The sequence below is a fragment of the Podarcis liolepis genome (assembly GCF_965112155.1).
Source record: "Podarcis liolepis genome assembly, chromosome: 2".
NCBI lineage: Eukaryota > Metazoa > Chordata > Lepidosauria > Squamata > Lacertidae > Podarcis > Podarcis liolepis.
In genome coordinates this window covers 106,770,020-106,790,068 of record NC_139555.1, presented here as the reverse complement: position 1 = coordinate 106,790,068, position 20,049 = coordinate 106,770,020, and the positions used below count along the sequence as shown (strand labels likewise).

General features: G+C 48.5%; 1 protein-coding gene across 1 annotated transcript in view; it reads right to left on the bottom strand.

Moving 5' to 3' along the window:
* GABBR1 (gamma-aminobutyric acid type B receptor subunit 1) overlaps positions 1-20,049 on the bottom strand; it is a 174,910-nt gene that overhangs the window by 2,959 nt on the left and 151,902 nt on the right. The window contains exons 18-23 of the mRNA XM_083491380.1: positions 19,474-19,590; positions 17,562-17,669; positions 8,767-8,860; positions 6,440-6,567; positions 4,385-4,513; positions 2,319-2,462 (exon numbers count right to left, since the gene is read on the bottom strand). Coding sequence (XP_083347506.1) covers positions 2,319-2,462; positions 4,385-4,513; positions 6,440-6,567; positions 8,767-8,860; positions 17,562-17,669; positions 19,474-19,590 — 720 coding nt within the window. The remainder of the gene's footprint in view (positions 1-2,318; positions 2,463-4,384; positions 4,514-6,439; positions 6,568-8,766; positions 8,861-17,561; positions 17,670-19,473; positions 19,591-20,049) is intronic.

The following is a 20,049-nucleotide window of genomic DNA, read 5'->3' as shown; positions in this document are numbered from 1 at the left end:
CGGGGCCTTTTCTGCGGTGGCTCCCCGTTTGTGGAATGCTCTCCCCAGGGAGGTCCGTCTGGCGCCTTCATTACATATCTTTAGGCACTAGGCGAAAATGTTCCTCTTCAGCCAGGCCTTGGGCTGATTAATATTTTACAGCCTTTTAAATGTGTTTGTGGGGAGGGAGGGGGGCCATTTTGTTGTTTTTGTTTTAATAACAAAAAAAACTGCCGTCAGCCCCAGCCAGCAGGGGCAATAGTCATGGATGTTGGGTATTTTTTAAAAAAATATTGTAACATTTGGCGGGCCGCAGGTTGTCTACCCCTGTATGATTCCCCTTCGCAAACAGACCCAGGAAGTAATTAACAGCAGGCCCTAAGGTTGCCTGGCAACCAAATCAGGCCTCGTTCCCTTGACTAGCTGAGTCGTACCATATTTATTGGTACATTTGGTTTACTCAGATCGTACGCCAAGTACTTTGAACGCTTAAGGAAGAGTTATAGGAACAGTAAACATCGTAACACCGCCTTGTGTGCCCTGCGGGTGAGATCATGCCAAGTCATACTCAAGAGTAGACCCACTGGTTATAACAGGTCTACTCTGAGTAGCTGTCATCACCTCTTATAGTACATTTGATGGCTTCATGGTGTGTGGCTTTATGTTTTATTGTATTTAATCTGATTTTAACTGTCGATGTACTATATCCTGGGACTTTTCACGGCAGAGAGGGTTTATCAACAAAAGCCAATGAAAAAAATCCATTGGTTTGAGGTTTTCTTTCTGTTTTGTTTTAAAACATCTTCCCACCCTCATCTTATATGTGTATTTGGAAATGTAGGGGGAAATCGGAATGCTGTGTGCAGTTCTGGCCCGCTCTCCTTTAAAAAAGATACTGTGGAGTTGTAAAAGATTTCAAGTGCAACCAAGAGGGTGGAGCAACTGCCCTATGGGAAAATATTAAAACATTTCATAGAATCTTAAGAGTTAGAAGGGACCCCGAGAGTCATCCTAGTCCTAAAAAGGGGGCCAGCAAACTTTTTCAGCCATAGGCCGGTCCACCATCCCTCAGACCTTGTGGGGGACCGGACTATATTTTGAAAATAAATCAATAAATGAATTCCTACAAATAACCCAGAGATGCATTTTAAATAAAAAGACACATTTTACTCATGTAAAAACATGCTGATTCCTGGACCGTGCGTGGGCCACATATAGAAGGCGACTGGGCCAGATCCGGCCCCTGGGCCTTAGTTTGCCTACACATGTCCTAGTTCAACCCCCTGCAATGCTGGAATCTCAGCCAAAGCATCCATGACAGATGGCCACCCGACCTCTGGTTAAAAACCTCCAGGGAAGGTGACTCCACCACCTCCAGAGGGAGACTGTTCCATTTGCAGCTTTTTAGCTTAGAGGAATGATGTGCAGCAGGTGACATGGCCGAAATGTATAAAATTATATATGCCATGGAGAAAGTGGATCGGGAAAGCTTTTCTCCCTCTTTCATGGCGTTCAGGAGGATATTCAAGATAGATGAACGTTGGAGGATTCCAGGCAGATAAAAGAAAGGGCTCGAGCCACACAGTAAAACTATGGAACTCATTGCCACAAGAGGCAGTGGCAGCTGCGGACTTGGATAGCTTTAAAAGAGGACTGGGCAAATGCACGGAGAAGAGGATTACTGATGGCTACTAGCCATGATGCCTACGTTCGACCTCCACTGTCAGAGCCACTTCTGAATATCAGTTGCTGGAAACCTGTTATGTACTGAGTTGAATAGCATCCAAAATGCAGCAGTCTGATTGGTCCTAGAACAATAGGATGCAAAATGCAGCAGTCTGATTGGTCCTAGAACAATAGGATTCAGAATGCAGCAGTCTGATTGGTCCTAGAACAATGCAGCAGTATGATTGATCTGCAGGACCCACCCAATCCAGCTCCAGATGGAAGTGAATCCACAACCTGATTGGCCTACAGGAGAATTCCGGAATTAGCCAATCATGTGGGGCCCATTGTGTAAATAATGTATATAAAGCAGATATTTTGAGGGGACTTTCATTCCTCCTCACCACTATGAGCTGAATAAAGAGCATGAAATCCACTCTCGACTCTGAGTATATTTCAAAACCCCAGGAGGAGAGAGGGCTGTTGTGCCCAGATCCTGCTGACAGGCTTGCTGGCCACTGTGAGAACACGATGGCCGGACTCGATGGGCGAGATCCAGCAGGGTTCTTCTTATGTTCCAGAAGAGACAAGCCACCAATGGCAGGAAGCACAGGGCAAGGGGGGGGGGGAGACTCACACCCAACTTCACCGGAAAAAGTCACACCCTGCCTCACCTCTGCGATGATCTTCTCCAGTTCGCGGTTCTCCTTCTCCAGCATCCGCGATTTCTCCTCCTCGTTGTTGTTGGTGGACGAGCCCGTCTTCATGGTGTCCTGCTGCTCCGACTGCCACTCTCCCCGCGTGATGAGGCGCCGCATCTGAAAGAACAGGCCACACAAGCACATGGGGCTCAGCCGTACGACTGCACCTTAGCGTCAAGGAAGGAGAAGGCCGAGCCTGGGAGCAGGAAGGGGGAACTCTGGGGCTGGGCCAAAAGTGCCAACCTCAGGTCTGAAAGCAGAGGAATTTTTCAGGGGGAGATTAGAGAGATTCCTAAAAATGTGGAAGAGGGGGGGCGCATGGGGGCCAAACGCTTCTCTGTCTGGGCCTTTGGACTCTCCCCAAGCCTTATTCCTCACTGGGTTGTTGTTGTTTTGGTTTTGTAAAACTCCCAAGCAACACTAGGCAAGTCTGCTATATATTTTGGGAAATTGTTCCTTCGCCACCTCTTAAGATTTCATAACCAGTGTGGTGTAGTGGTTAAGAGTGGTAGTCTTGTAATCTGGGGAACCGGGTTCGCGTCTCCGCTCCTCCACATGCAGCTGCTGGGTGACCTTGGGCTAGTCACACTTCTCTGAAGTCTCTCAGCCCCACTCACCTCACAGAGTGTTTGTTGTGGGGGAGGAAGGGAAAGGAGAACGTTAGCCGCTTTGAGACGCCCTAGGGTAGTGATAAAGCGGGATATCAAATCCAAACTCCTAACCAAATGCTGCATGATGGAGTTCCTGAGATGAAGAAGCAGATTTTCCATCTACGCTTGGGCATCCTTTTGAGTCAAGCCTTTCCTGCTCCTCGCCCTCCCTTGAGTGCTTTTGCCTGGCTGGACTGTGCCCTGTGATAATGCCCCTGGCCTGCCTGGATGGAGAGATGTGTGTAGAGGAAACCTCTGGCTTTTGTGTGGCTGGAATGCAGCCCACTGTACAGAAAGGTAGCTTCACGCCAGTTTCTCCACCTGCTTGTTGCCATTGAACCTCACCCACCACGGCCACCCAGAAAGTTGCCCGTGAGAGAACACAGCCAGCTCTCCTGAGTAAGATGCCAGTGTGGAAACTGGTTAAACTACTTCTGTTTCTGTTTCTGTGTCCCTGGATCTGTGGGAGGACTCGGTGAGATGCTAACAGGCATTAAGGTTGGGAATGGTGAAACTAAGGACTGGGGTTGATGAGGAAGTACAGGGAAATGTGAACAGCAAATTAGTCTGTTGCCGCTGCAAATCCCTTTATCCACACCACAGTGTAACCAGCAATGGCACCAGGGGTGAGGGGCACAGAAAGGACAAAGCGTATTTCTAGGTGGGCAAGCTAAGTCTCTGGGGGGAAAAGTAACAGTATACAGTGGATGCTCGAGTTGCGAACGTGATCTGTGCGGGAGGCACATTTGCAACCTGCAGCGTTTGCAACTCGCAGCGTCACATCTGCACATGTGTGGGTTGCGATTCGGAGCTTCTACACATGCGCAAAGCGTGATTTAGCACTTCTGCGCAAGCAGGAGCGCGAAACCCGGAAGTAACCTGTTCTGGTACTTCTGGGTTCGGCGTAGTGCGCAACCTGAAAACGCACAATCCGAAGCGTCTGTAACCCGAGGTATGACTGTAGAGGCGGTGGCCGTTTTAGGCTAACACATCGGTCCTTTTGGACCCCGAAGGAGGAAGAATGGACCCTTCCATGCAAAATTGTCACTGTCTGTATGTTAGTGGGATGGAGCTCCTTTTGGGGGAGCACTTACCATCCCCCAGTGTCATCCTTGAGTATAACCACATCCTCCATCTGTTTTCTTGGACGCAAATCACACTAATTTCAGTGGGGCTTACTAAGCAAAAGACACGTGTAGGTTTGCAGACTTTATCACAGCACGTTATCCGTGCTTTACGTCAGGGACTATAAATTATCGGGACTAGAATCTTGGCCCCTTTTTTGGTAACTGAAACCTGAGATTATTGGGCATGTGCTAAGTTCTGCTGCATACCACGCTAGGAGCCAGTTGCTACCAATGTGCAGCTCAATCCCGGCTTGGTTGTTACCTTGGGCACAAAGAGCACAACCAGGGTGATGTAAGAGGAGAAGACAATGGCGAGGGAGGCGAAAGCGAAGGCCGCATCCTGTTGACTGCTCAGGATCATGGTGACTGGGGCAGTGATGAGACACAGCACCTGCAGGAGGGAAGGATTAGAGACAGGGTCAGGGGGGCTGTGCAAGACCGGAAAACACACACTGCAGCCGTCATTAGAAATGAGGGCATGCAGGGATATTTTATTCTGTACCGCAAAATTGACAACTGTGCTTTATAGTCCAATCTTGTCTGCATAGCTCAGGGCAGATAATGGCACTGAATTCACACAGTGTGACAACAAGACTGCACAACGGCAGGTGGCTGGCACTACGGCGCTTTACACTGAGACAGCAACTTGTCTGAGGCCACGTGGGGGTCATGGCTAGAGTGAACCCAGATGTTCCAAGGCCTCCCAGTCACAGAATCAACATCTTCCCCTGCAAAGTGGAGGCTGGGTCCGGGGAAGCACAAAACTCACCTCTAACGCCCAAAGGAAAGACAGCTTGGCACCAGCGTACATAGGGATGCAGAGTCAGACCATTGGTCCATCAAGATCAATCATAGCTACATCAGTGGTTTTCAAACATTCCCCCCTCTCATCCCACTTGGAAATTGCTGGGGGCCTTGGAAGATCACTTAATGATTTTGCTGCCTCCTTGTAATAATTCTAATGCACTGTGCTGGATGCTGCTTGACTTTTCATTTTATTTTCGTTGCTCCTTTTATGTTTTATATAATCCACTTTGCTTCACTACAATCCGAATTCCACGGAAATCAAATTGTAACACGGCAAAATGCAATATATAAGAAGTAGGAGGAGCGAAACAAATACAATTAAAAATCATGGCAAGTATTTATTGTGATGCGTATCCCAAGCTGGAATTAAGATTGCCAGAAGAAATATCAACAACCTCAGATATGCAGATGACACAACCTTGATGGCAGAAAGTGAGGAGGAATTAAATAAACTTTAATGAAGGTGAAAGAGGAGAGTGCAAATTATGGTCTGAAGCTCAACATAAAAAAACCGAAGATCATGGCCACTGGTCCCATCACCTCCTGGCAAATAGAAGGGGAAGAAATGGAGGCAGTGAGAGATTTTACTTTCTTGGGCTCCATGATCACTGCAGATGCTGACAGCAGTCACAAAATTAAAAGACGCCTGCTTCTTGGGAGAAAAGCAATGACAAACCTAGACAGCATCTTAAAAAGTAGAGACATCACCTTGCCAACAAAGGTCCATATAGTTAAAGCCATGGTTTTCCCAGTAATGATGTATGGAAGTGAGAGCTGGACCATAAAGAAGGCTGATCGCCGAAGAATTGATGCTTTTGAATTATGGTGCTGGAGGAGACTCTTGAGAGTCCCATGGACTGCAAGAAGATCAAACCTATCCATTCTGAAGGAAATCAGCCCTGAGCGCTCACTGGAAGGACAGATCCTGAAGCTGAGGCTCCAGTACTTTGGCCACCTCATGAGAAGAGAAGACTCCCTGGAAACGACCCTGATGTTGGGAAAGATGGAGGGCACAAGGAGAAGGGGACGACAGAGGACGAGATGGTTGGATAGTATTCTCGAAGCTACCAGCATGAGTTTGACCAAACTGTGGGAGGCAGTGGAAGACAGGAGTGCCTGGCGTGCTCTGGTCCATGGGGTCACGAAGTGTCGGACACGACTAAACGACTAAACACCAACAACATATGCCAATGCCTGACTTGAACCACAAATCCAGACATGCCACATAGACCAGTTTAGGACCCCTGGTCTATAATGACTGGTCACAGCTCTCCAGGGCAGACTGTAAACCAGCATGGCTCAAAATCAAGCATTCGCATGCAGGAACACACAGCAAAACTTTGCTCTTTCCCCCCAGAGGTTGTGGGGTCAGGAGGACTTGACTGACTTGACTCTCTCTCTTGACTGCAGTCCAGGTTTGATTTCCCTCTCTCAGAAAGCCCACTCAACAAGAGCATGAGATTTTCAAGCTAGTCCAGTGGTCTGGACACGTTAGAGACAAGCGACTCACAGCCACATTGTAGATCGCCATGCCCACAGCGCGGTGGTCATTGATCTTCTCCGTGGAGACTCCCTTTGTCTCATAGGCAAGGAAGATGCCCAGAAGCAAAAGCAGCCCTTTGAAGCCATAGAAGATACCTGCAGACAGGGAGAGAGTGAAGAAGGGGTCAGCAGGGGCCTTCAAAGTGGTAATGGAGGAGAAGGGTGAAGAGGCCAGGGAAAAGGCCACTGCAGTGGGCAGTGGAGACTCGGCACATGGTTTATTGCTGACTGATAGTCATACCCTTCATTTCTATGTGTTCCCATTACTTATACCCCACTTTTCCTCCAAGAAGCTGAAGGTGGTTTGTAGACGGTTCTGCTCCTCCTCCGTTGATTATCCTCACAACGACCTTGCGAGGTGGGTTAGGCTGAGAATGAGCGATTGGCCCAAGGTCACCCAGTTAGTTTCTCTCATATATATATATATATATATATATATATATATATATATATATACACACACACACACACACACACACACACACACACACACACATATATATAATTTTTATTTGAATTTTTTTTACAACATAACATAACCCCCCAATCCACCCTCATTAAATGTGACCATAACATACAGTGAGCATAACATACAACAAAACAAACAACGAAATAAAAGACTTCCTTTATCCTGTACCCTTATTTACTTCGTATAAACTGTTTCTTTTATGAATAATTATTAAGATTTTTCTAATTATAACTCAAATATCCACAAAGTCTCCTGCAGACATTAATCGAAACAAGTCCAGGTATGTATTTTAGGGCACTGTTTTGTGAAGTATTCTCTGCATTTCCCCCGTGCTTTTTGAAACTCTTGTCTAGTGTGATCTCTAATTGCCTCTCTAGCCAGTTCAATATACTCTAACAGTTCGTCACCCAGTGAGTTTCATGGCTGAGTGGGGATTTGAACCATGCAAGAGGAACGTCTGAGAGCACAAGCCATGAAACAGGAGTTGTGTTGCTGGGAGAAAGAAGGAAGGATGGATCGCAGTATGTGTAGGACGGTGAACTGAGTTGTTTTGGGTCCTCTCCAGACATCCTTTTTAGTTATACATAATCTGTCCTTGTGGATAGTCTAAGTGTATCCTCAAAATATACATGGTCCCTTTGCTGGAACAATAGGTTAGGAAATGGTTTTGTTCGTGAAGCTTGACCACCATCAGCTTTCTGTTTTCTGAAGCCAGAAGAGCTGCTTTCTCCCTAGCATATATGGTGTTTAATAGCAAGCAGTTGGGTTCAAATCTGGTATTATAGCACCAATTCTGAAAGCCATGTTTTCAGAATGGAGGAATGGGTGGTCCATGGACATTACTATAACTAACTTTAAAAGAACCTTGTTCAAACTTACCACCAATTTGCCTAGTTCACTGATAGCTCAGTCGGTTGAGCATGAGACTCTTAATCTTAGGGTCGTGGGTTCGAGCCCTAAGTCGGGCAAAAGATTGCAGGGGGTTGGACTCGATGACGTTCATGGTCCCTTCCAGCTCTAGGATAATTATTTGGGCTCATGGTGCTGATGGGGTGGTTATACCCAATGTGCTTTTCAACACTCTGCCTGCCAAAGGTTTATGGGAAGTCATACTGCTCCATTTCCAACCAGTGCATGTTCTGCAGTTGGTGTGTCCCATTTATGGTGCGCTGTCATGTAAAAGTGTCCTTCCAGATGGGAAGAATGCAGTAGCACTGTGAAAGCAGCAGAGATCTATTAAAGGTAAAGGGACCCCTGACCATTAGGTCCAGTCGTGACCGACTCTGGGGTTGCGTCGCTCATCTCGCTTTATTGGTCGAGGGAGCCGGCGTACAGCTTCCGGGTCATGTGGCCAGCATACCTAAGCCGCTTCTTGCGAACCAGAGCAGCACACGGAAATGCCGTTTACCTTCCTGCCGGAGCAGTACCTATTTATCTACTTGCACTCTGACGTGCTTTGGAACCGATAGGTTGGCAGGAGCAGGGATCGAGCAACGGGAGCTCACCCCGTCGCGGGGATTCGAACCGCCGACCTTGTGATCGGCAAGTCCTAGGCTCTGTGGTTTAACCCCCAGCGCCACCTGCATCCCCAGAGATCCATTACTAATGTACTATTATTGCACCGATGACATGTTGCAGAACACACACACACACACACACACACACACACACACACACACACCCCAGTCTGGCAGGGTCTCTAGTAGTCCTGGGATGGGGAAACAGGTATTCCAGAGGACAGGAAGGAGGGCACAGGCATAGGGAAGAAGGGATGGGCAGAAGCTGGACAAAACCAGCCCCCCAGCAGCATGGCTGAAGAGGCTCACCCAGCCAAGTGTTCATCCTCTCCGAACTGCAGTGCTCCAGCTTAGGGAGAATCAGCACGTCGATGTCACTCTTGGGCTCCTCTTTGGTGAATTCCTGCAGGGGACACAGGAAGGAAGGGTTTAATAACTGAGGAAGATGTGAAACACCAGTTAACAACGATGAGTCACAGTGCCAGCCATTTATTTAGTTGTTGCCTTGTGTGGGCCAAAGTGCGTGTGACGCCGGGCAGAGTCAGGCCTGCCCCAATCACAGGAGCAGGCGGAGATGCGGTTCAAACTGGAGAACAGGGCATGTGGCAAATGTGTTTGAACTAGGCCCTCCTCGTGCCTGCTGCCTGTCGCTGGGTTTGTCTTTCAAACCACGGCCAGGGTTCCACCCTTCCATGTGCCTTTTCTGAGGCAGAAACGGTGGCAAGCTTTCAACACCTCTTGGTGACCCATCTACTTAAGCAGACGTTCTCCGGCTTGTAGGATTTTATCCCAACGCTCTGTTTTATGACCTGTTGAAATTTGCCCAGATGTTTTACCTGCGGGTTCTCTGCTTTTATATGTTTGCTTACGGTGTTGTGTATACATCTTTCTTTTCTCTCTTAATGATCTGGGGCAGATATACAATGTAACTAATGGAGCTTAAACTTCAGGTCCCCTAATCCTGGAGGGAGCCCCCAGAAGTGACTTCAGCCCACATCGCTTTTAAAAAATTGTGTGTAGTAGACCCCGTTTGAGTCGCACGCTGTGGGTTAAACCACAGAGCCTAGGACTTCCCGATCAGAAGGTCGGCGGTTCTAATCCCTGCGACAGGGTGAGCTCCCGTTGTTCGGCCCCAGCTCCTGCCAACCTAGCAGTTCGAAAGCACGTCAAAGTGCAAGTAGATAAATAGGTACCACTCCGGCGGGAAGGTAAACGGCGTTTCCATGCGCTGCTCTGGTTTGCCAGAAGTGGCTTAGTCATGCTGGCCACATGACCCGGAAGCTGTACGCCGGCTCCCTCAACCAATAAAGCGAGATGAGCGACGCAACCCCAGAGTCGGTCACGACTGGACTTAATGGTCAGGGGTCCCTTTACCTTCCTTTTACCTATATTTCAACATCCCCAAAGTTTGAGACTCCGTAGCACAGATGTTGTAAAGGTTTTTGTAAACGACCCCACGGAAGAAGATAACAGTGGTTACCTAGACCTCGGTGGTAGTTTCAAAGGGGTCCCCATAACAGTTCGAGCTTCAAGGCCTCCAAAATGTAGGTCAGCCTCTAGGTCTCATTGTGTTTTATGTTTAAAATCCCTTATGGATTTTGCATATTAAGCAGCAGGTAAATGGGGATGATGAATGAATGAAAAATTACTCTGCGAGCAGACCATGTGGATAAATGTGGCACCGGGGTTGACTGCCAATCACTCGCATCCCTTTAGTACTGTAAACTGCAGACCCTGATTTACAAATGATAGGGGGCAGACTGGAAGCTTTGAGTCTGGCCGGCCACTGCAGAAGAGCTGTTGCTCAAGGGTTGAGCACCTGCTTTGCATGCAGAAGGTCCTAGGATCAATCTCTGGCATCTTCAGGTACGATTGAGAATGTCCCCTGGCTGAAATCCAGCCCACCAACAGTGACTGATGCCCATTGGGCAGAAGGCAGGGAGGCCAACAGTAGGTGGCGCTAGAGCCAATGCTATGCCAAAGCCCAGTCCCTGGTGGGACCTGACTGAAAGCAGACTGAGGTTGAGGACAGGGAGCCAGTTCCCCCATAGCACCAGCCTCTACTGTAGCCATCTGAGCTAGACGGATTGTGATGGCCTGGGAATCGGATTCAGAGGCTGAACCTGAGGAATCCCAGCCTGCACAGGAGTCCCTGCCTCCAGGGCCGGCTGAGCTGGGGCTGGGGCTTGAACCTGAAGGGCCCTCACCTGTGCTGGATCCGCTCTGGCTCCAGAGGTGATTGAGGACCCATTGCCTGCAGGTGTGCCTCTCTCAGCCCTGTCAGGGGAAGGTGAGGTTGCCTCTGGGTCCAGTAACCCTCCAGCCTCTCCGGAGCTGCAGGGGCTCAGGGCAGAGATGCGGAGGGAACTAAGTTCTGTCAGGAGGAGTGCTCGCCTTAAGGCCAGGAGAGGCGGGTCACCTGTGGACCGGGGCCGCCCTAGGCCTCAGAGGAGATAAAGGCCAGCCAGCCCAGTCCCAGGTTGCGGGAGCAACATCATTGGTAACCTGTTCCTGCCAGCACCCTGACCTGCTCTCTTGCCAGAGTTCCTGACCATGCCCAACTCCTCGCTTTGGACCTCGCTTCGCCCCTGACGGACAGCCTCCATACCCTCAACCTAGAACCGGACTTAGACCACGCCGCACGGTAACCCCCCCCTCCCAGGACCATCACACGGATCAATAGTCTGACTCACTCAAAGCCAGGTTCCTATCTCTTGCCTCATGGTAGTTGCAACACAGGCGATATTATTAACGTTCAGGCATCTCTATCTGACCGAGAGCCACATGCCAACATGATGCAAGAGAGACTCCTTGAACAAAAGAAACTCGCCAGTAATTAATCACTTATCTGTCAAAGGGCAATTGCAAACTTCCTGGTTCCAGAAGGGTTGGAATGCAAAGAGGCTTTCCTTAAACACTTAGATGTCACATTCCAAGCCCCCACGGCTGCTTCCTCATCTTGGCCATTGGTTGCCCTCAAATCTCAACTTCTGAATCCTGTGGGCCTTGCTTGACTCACTGTCCTCAGCAGAGGGTTGATAGGCTGAGGAAAGTTGTGTAGCTGTTGCTCGAGGGTTTTAGGGGGCATGTCTTATAGAACAAATGAGAAGAACAGTTGTGGAGCCCCCCCACCTCAGGAAGGGCTATGGCTCAATGGCAGAGCACCAACGTCTTATGAAGAAGGTTCCCAGGTTCTCCAGATTCTCCAAGCTGGGAAGCCCGGCAGAACTGCTGCCTGTCTATGTAGATAATGCTGGGGTAGGTGGAGTAATAGCGAGTCAGCTCATTGGTCCATCTAGTTCAATGCTGTCTGCACAGACTGGCAGTAGCTCTCCAGGATTTCAGACATTCCCAGTCCAACGACTATCTAGGAGGCTGAGAAACGTTGTGTAGCTGTTGCTTGAGTTTGAGGAGGAGATGACGGGTCTTCTAGCAGCAGACACACAATTTTATCCTGCTCCAGGGACCACAATTCAAGCCAGGCATGGACAACCTTTGGCATCTCAGGTGCCAAAGAACTGGGCAAAGTTAGGTGTGCCTTCAGAATTTGCCCGAAGATGTATAGTGAAGAAACACTAGTGAATGGCACAACTTAGGGGCTGCCATAGGGAATGTCCTCTCCTGGGAGGTGCAGCTATAGAGAGGGCTCCTTTTGCTGGTCTTACCACAGATACCTGTAAGCACATACCTTTATACCTGAAAACACAAAACCCTGTAAAACTTCTAACCCTTCTGGAATCAGGAAGTTCGCAAGCCTCGGCCTTTGACAGATTAATTATTGGTGACTTTCTTTTGTTCCAAGTTGTCCCTCTTGCATCACGTTGGCCATAACCGCGGCTAATAACTGCTTGTAACGCTTGGTCAGATAGAGATGCCTGAACTTTAATAGCACCGCCAGTGTTGCAACTACCAGGCGGTGGAAGATAGGAACCTGCCTTATAGTGAATCAGTCCATTGGTCCATCTAGCTCTCGACTGGGCGGCCGCAGTGCAGGCTGGTCCACAAAGGGAAATGGCACACTGTCCCATCAACCTTCGTCTGCTCTCAACTGGACCCACCAGCCTGCTGTCTCACTACCAGTGAGGGTGGGCTCTGCCCCTCGGCTCTGGCGCCACCTACTGTCAGTCTCCCTGCTTTCTACCCTATCAGTCCAAAAGGGCAACAGACACCGCCGGTGGCTGGAAGTGGCTCTCCAGGATTTCAAACAGGGGGCACCCTCAACCCTATCTGGAGATACCGGGGATTGAACCTGGGACCTTCTGCATGCAAAGCAGATGCTCTACCTGCTGAGCCGTGGCTCTTCCCCAGATCTGTGATTGGACCGCCTGACTCCCTCACCCCTAACTGGGTGGGATGCTTCTGCAGTGGTTGTGGAGAATGGACCATTCTGCTGTGCTGCTCCCCTGAGCTAAATCATCTTGTAAAACGGTTGTTAGGCCCACACTTTTTTTTGGGGGGGGGTATTATATCTGCCCTTTCTCCACTGCTGCTCCGAAAGCTGTTTCCAGGGGTGGGAGGCATTTTAGACTGGGGAAATACCCCTTATCCCAGCATAGGTGCTCAGATTGCAATTGCAGTGTGCCTCCCCAGCTGTGTTAAAGTGTGTATCGGGTCCCATAGGGAGAACATATCATCATCCTCCTGCGTCCATTTCAGTTCTAAGATGCCAGCCTGGGTTCTGATAAATTTGATATACAGTCGTACCTCGGAAGTAGAATGCCTTGTGAGCCGAACGTCTTGGCTCCTGAACGCCACAAACCCGGAAGTGAGTGTTCCGGTTTGTGAATGTTCTTTGGAACCTGAATGTCTGACACAGCTTCCGATTGGCTGCAGGAGCTTCCTGCAGCCAATTGGAAGCCACGCCTTGGTTTTGGAAGTCGAACGGACTTCCGGAACGGATTTTGTTCAGCTTCCGAGGTACGCCTGTAATAAATTTGTATATCCTGCATCTGTAGATCTCAGCGCGGTTCACAATGTAAAATACAATACAAAAACACAAATATAAGGACGGTCCCCTGTCAGCTTGCAGGATAAGGTAAGGCTGGAAGAGATTCCCCTTTAAGGCTTTCAGAAGGTATTAACCGACTGAAAGTATCCCAGGTTTGCAGAATGTCCGTCTATAAAGAAAGGTTTTGATGGCAAGTGGAGGACCCAAGAGTCACATAATAATAATAATAATAATAATAATAATAATAATAATAATAATAATAATAATAATTTATTTATTTGTACCCTGTCTATCTGGCTGGGTTTCCCCAGCCGCTCTAGGCGTCTTCCACAAAGACCAAAAATACACTAATATGTCATACATTAAAAACTTCCCTGAACTTTAACCGATTCTAGAATTTTCACACGCACGGAAGTTCCACATGGGAATTCCCCAGGAAGGTTGTCCCATGTCAGAAACCAATGGTTACAAGAATATCCATGTGCAGCAAGCGGGGCGTGTTTGTGTGCCAGCGACAAAGTGCGCAAAACATGAAGCAACAGCTGTAAATTCTTAAAAAGTAGATTGAACTGATCCTTCGACAAACATCTTAAAACTGCTGTCTGCCGGTGACGTCTTGCCACGAACCCCACGTGTGTCAGGGAGGAGGGAGGGAGAGAGAAAGAAGCAGACACACAGATGAGAGACGGGCAAAAGGGGAGTCAGGATTATTAGGGTGGGAAGGAGCCAGGAAATTTGGGTGTGATTGGCAGGCTGTGGGAGAAGAATGAGTAGAGTTAGGATCAGGTAGTGGAGGGGAGAGAGGGGGTGGAAACAAGAGGCAAAATGTGAGGTGGAGGAAGATTCCTCCATGGTCTGCAGCTCGGGATAAGTGTGCGTGTAGATGCTTATTAGTGAAAGCCATCACTACAGCCCTTCCTGCAAGGTCACGCAGTCCAAGGAACAATTTGCCTACGGTGAGTATAGCATTGCCCTCTTCCACTGCAAAAACAGACAAACCTGTCAGCTCTGTTTTAATAAACAATGCTCTGTCCTCAAAAGAGAGTCAAGCGTGCCTGGAAACCTTGCCACCTACATTGGACATCCTGTTCCATAACTCTTAGGCAAGCTGCAGTTGCTCAGGGGTGGGCATAAAGGCACTCTGTATACACTCAGTGGTACTGTGGTACCTCGGGTTAAGAACTTAATTTGTTCTGGAGGTCCGTTCTTAACCTGAAACTGTTCTTAACCTGAGGTACCACTTTAGCTAATGGGGCCTCCTGCTGCCGCCATGCCACCGGTTTCAGGCCTAGAGGGAGGCCTTTCTCATTGCCTAATAATAATAATAATAATAATAATAATAATAATAATAATAATATATTTATACCCCGCCCATCTGGCTGGGTTTCCCTAGCCACTCTGGGCAGCTTCCAACTGAATATTTAAAACAACACAGCGTCAGACATTAAAAACTTCCCTAAACAGGGCTGACTTCAGTCGTCTTTCAAAAGTAAAATACAGTGGTACCTCGGGTTAAGTACTTAATTTGTTCTGGAGATCCGTTCTTAACCTGAAACTGTTCTTAACTGAGGTACCACTTTAGCTAACGGGGCCTCCCGCTGCTGCTGTGCGATTTCTGTTCTCACCCTGAAGCAAAGTTCTTAACCCGAGGTACTATTTCTGGGTTAGCGGAGTCTGTAACCTGAAGCGTCTGTAACCCGAGGTACCACTGTATTCCTCTCCATTTTTTCAGTCCACAGGATCCTGCTCCCTATGCTATTTAACACATACATTCAGCTGCTGGGAGTGGTCATCTGGGACTTTGGGCTGAGGTGTCATCAGTACGCTGATGCTACCCAGCTCCATTTGTCCATCGGGAGAAGTCCTGGACCAGTGCCAGCACTTGGTGGCAATCTGGATGAAACTGAATCTGAGTCCTAGAAAGAAGGAGGTGCCATGGGTGGGCGACTCCTGAGCCCAGCTCATTGGTCAACTGGCTGCTATAGATGGGGTCACTCTGCCCCTGAAGGAGCAGCTTCATAGAGGTGGTGCTGGATCCATCTGCGGAATCACTGCGAGAAGCCCAGGCGACCTTGGTGGCTGCCGTTGGCCTGTTTCAGCTGGTAAGACAACCACAGCCATTTCTGGAACAGGGCAGTCTGACCCCTATCGTCCATGCAAATCCCTGGACTAGATGACTGCAATGTGAGGCTGTCCTTGCGGCTGACCTGGAAGCTGCACCGAGTGCAAAATGCAATGGCTCAACTTCTGACCGGGACAGAATATTGCCATCATATAATAACAACAACAACAACAACAACAACAACAACAACAATTTATTATTTATACCCCGCCCATCTGGCTGCGCTTCCCCAGCCACTCTGGGCGGCTTCCAAAAAAATATTAAAATACTTTTAATACGTCAAACATTACAAGCTTCCCTAAACAGGGCTGCCTTCAGATGTCTTCTAAAAGTCTGGTAGTTGTTGTTCTCTTTGACATCTGGTAGGAGGGCATTCCACAGGGAGGGCGCCACTACCGAGAAGGCCCTCTGCCTGCTTCCCAAAAAGTAACTTGGCTTCTCTCAGCGAGGGAGCTGCCAGAAGGCCCTCGGCGCTGGACCTCAGCGTCCGGGCAGAACGATGGGGGTGGAGACACTCCTTCAGATATACTGGACCAAGGCCGTTTAGGGCTTTAAAGGTCAGCACCAACACTTTGAATTGTGCTCGGAATGTCATCAGCTGCTGAAAGAATTGCACTGGTTGCTGCCACTCAGCAAGGCTCAATGTGTTAGTGTAGGTCTACAAAGCCTTATGCAAAATAAAAAAAATCCTTCCAGTAGCACCTTTAAGACCAACTAAGTTAGTTCTTGGTATGAGCTTTTGTGTGCAAGCACACTTCTTCAGATACACTGAAACAGAAGTTGCCAGATCCTTCTATATAGTGAGAAGGTGGGGAGGGGTGTTACTCAGAAGGGTGGTGGGAATGGGAGATTGGCAGATAGCTGAGATGAGCCTGTTGACGACTCTTAACGAAGGATCTGGCAACTTCTGTTTCAGTGTATCTGAAGAAGTGTGCTTGCACACGAAAGCTCATACCAAGAACTAACTTAGTTGGTCTTAAAGGTGCTACTGGAAGGAATTTTTTTATTTTGACTATGGCAGACCAACACGGCTACCTATCTGTAACTAAAGCCTTATGCAGTACAGCTTGGGACCAGGATACCTAAAAGACTGCCACACCCTCCTGATCACTGTGTGCTGCAGATGGGATTTTAAATGGGGAGGGGGTGGAAAGGATGGGGGAGGGCTGAGCAACAGCAGCACAACCCTTTGCACTGGGCCAGCTTTCCCAACCTGGCGCCCTCCAAATATTGCTGGACTACAACTCCCATTATCCCTGCCCGCTGCTCACGCTGGGAGAGGCTGATTGGTGCTGGAAGTCCAGCATCTGAGAAAGGCTCTTAGATGGCCAGGCTCTCACCAGAACAGGACAGTTTGAGCATATATCACCAATCCTGGCCCGACTGCACTGGCTGCCAGTTGGTTTCCAGGCCCAGTTCAAAGTGCTGGTCTTGACCTATAAAGCCTTACAGGACCTCAGTACCTTAAGGACAGCCATACAAACCGACCCACACCCTGCACTTGTCATCTCAGGCCCTTCTCTATGTCCCCCTTCCCCAAGAGGTTTGGAGGGCGGCAACACAAGAACCGGCCTTTTCGGTGGTGGCTCCCCATCTGTGGAATGCTCTCCCCAGAGAGGCTTGCCTGGTGCTGTCATTACATACCTTTAGGCGCCGGGCGAAAACATTCCTCTTGGCCGTTAAATAATCTACGGCCTGTTATAGCTGTGGGGTTGGGTGGACTGTTGTTATGATTTTTTTACTATTATGCTGTCTGCTATTATGCCTTTTATTATGCTTTTATTATTGTGCTCCGTAAAATGAGTTCTTAATGTTGTACACTGCTCTGGAATCTTTTGATAAAACGGGGTATACAAATCAAATGAATAATAGTAATTAAGGCCTTGTACCGAAAACTGATTTCCTAGTTTGGTTCTGTCACCAATTAAGCACTGGGCATGGAGCACCTTGTGTATTTGCGGATGTGACTTGTGTTCAATCGCCCTGCAAGCTATTTAAGCCTCCCAGCATGAGAGCCACACGCGAGGGCATTACCTCTGTGGTGCGTTTCAGTGGGTTGACAATTTGCCAGATGGCCAAGATGACGAAGTCGAGCCCGACAAGCAGCCCAACTGTGGCGTAGAGCTTCCAGGGCTCCAGAGTCTGGAAGAGAAGAGGAAAGACAGAATGAGGGAACAAGAGGCCTGAGGGCACTTCCAGACGGTTGTTATTTGGGGGTGGGATTCAGTCCCATTGTGGCTGGCTCAGGTTGTGTAGTTATAGCTGCCTGGGAGACCTTGTGCAGCAAACCCACTTTCCCAAAGGGTTGGGCAGGTTTTTTTGTATATAATTTAAATTTACTGTTTTACTATTTAAACATCCTTAAAATATCAAGGACTTCCCACCTTCTCTTTCCATGGTTCATTTTACATATCATAAATCCCTGCATATTTTACAAAAAACTAAACCATTCAGTATTCCATTACTACATCCATCAAAACTTATTTACATTGTTGAATTTATCTTAATGCCGCCAACGTTTTCAAGTGTACACAGTTTCCCCCCATAGTATACTCAATAAACGTTTTCCAATCTTCTCTCATCGTATGTTCTTCTCGTTCTCTTATTCTATACGTTAAATCTTCAAGCTGTGCATTTTTTGTCAATTTAAGTTGCCATTCAGCGTTGGGCGGGGTTTTTTTTGAGAAGGAAAGCGGTGGGGAAATCAGTGGGAAATGTGGGATAATGCTTGCTTTGACGCAATGCCATCTGCGCCCCCTGCACACAATTCGGAATGAACGCTCAGTCGACGCCCAATGTCACCTAATCTCCCAGCAAACTAATCAGGATGAGTGCTCAAAAGACGGGGAGCGCCCTGAGTCAGCTGAAAGGGGTGTTCCACAATACGCAAAAAAACATTCACAGAGGTCAAGCACAGAGGCTCCCCTCTATGGCACACCTGAGATTCGCTATATTGTATGAACCGCTCCACCCAATAGCCTTTAACCTAGAGACACACCTGCCAGATATGAAGTAGGCAACTATAATCTGCATTAGCAATTATGAGACCAAAACAAGGGAGCGGCGGTGTTGATTTCAGATAGGTTTCTTCTGAAATGGGTGGCTTAAGTCTTGCGATCACCCCCAAAGCCCCCACCCATAAAACGCTGGGAACTATCATTTGCCTCTCACATAGTTTGCCAGGGTCCCCAACAGCCTTAACAAACCATAGTTCTCATGATTCTTTGGCGGAAGCTGTGCGATTTACAGGTATGGTGCATGCATAGTTCTCGCCCGATGCTCCCAAGGTATCTTCGCACACCATCAGGCCAGTCACATCTGTTTCATAAATAATGGCGTTTCAAAGAGAGGCCTTCTCAGCACCAAACGGCTGAACGCTCTCCCTACAGTGCTACCTGCAACCGAAAACCTCTAAGTGTCTTGCGGCCAGCAAATCTTATTACAGCAGAAACATCCACAGACTAGAGCTCACTTCATCATCATCAATTAAATTTATATACTACCCTTTATCCAGAGATCTCTGGGTGGTTCACAAGATAAAAATGCAGGATAAAAGCACAAAATGGAAAGTAAAAACAAAAACACCCCCCCCATCCATCCATAAAAGCTTACGCCACAAACAAATTGTGAACCTTTCACGTGCTTAAAAAAAAGACTATTTGTATCGCTTCTTGGCCTTTTGGCTAAGATCAAGTGTGAAAAAAGACTATTTGCTGGGTTTTGCCATAGCGCAGACTTAACATGGCTACACCTCTGAAAGCTACGCAACTAGAAGGGGGAACCTGAGTTGGACTCCAACTCCCATCAGCCCTCAGCCGGCATGGCCCAAGGGTCATGGATGATGGGAGTTGTAGTCCAGCCACGCTTGGAGGGCCACACAGGCTCCCTCATCCTTGCTAGGCAGTTCGTCTCTGGCGGCATGGTAAAGCAGGTCAAAGCGCCTCACCTTCCGCCGTTCTTTCTTCTCTTCCTTCTTGGTGAAAACCGTGTGCACCCACCAGATCTTGGTGAACATGCTGCCGTAGCCCAGGCTGAAGCCCAAGCCCAGGAGCCAAAGACGAGCCTGTGGATTGGAGAGCCCAAAACAGCAACAGAAGAGCATGGTTAAGAGCACTGCCGCATTTGGCCCAACATACCCAAGAACTGCCAGACCTTCCCACAAAGCTGCAGCACAGAGACAAACCAGACATTATGGAGGCAACCTTGGATGGAAAAGCCATGTGGTTGCCAGTCTAGAGTGGAGAGGACCTTCTGATTGGCAAGCCCTAGGTTCTGTGGTTTAGACCACAGTGCCAAACACTGACAACTGGGAAACACTGGCCTGTGAGCGCTCCAGTTGGAGAACAGCCTTTACCAAAGGTGTCATGGGCTTTGAAGACACTCAAACTCAGGACATAAGGGAGAAACGTGCTAAGAGGAAGGCACGCTTGGCAAATCCACATTGTGATCAACTCCCGCCCGGAAACCTATGTCCCCACTGTGGAAGGACGTGTGGATCCAGAACTGGCCTCCACAGACACTT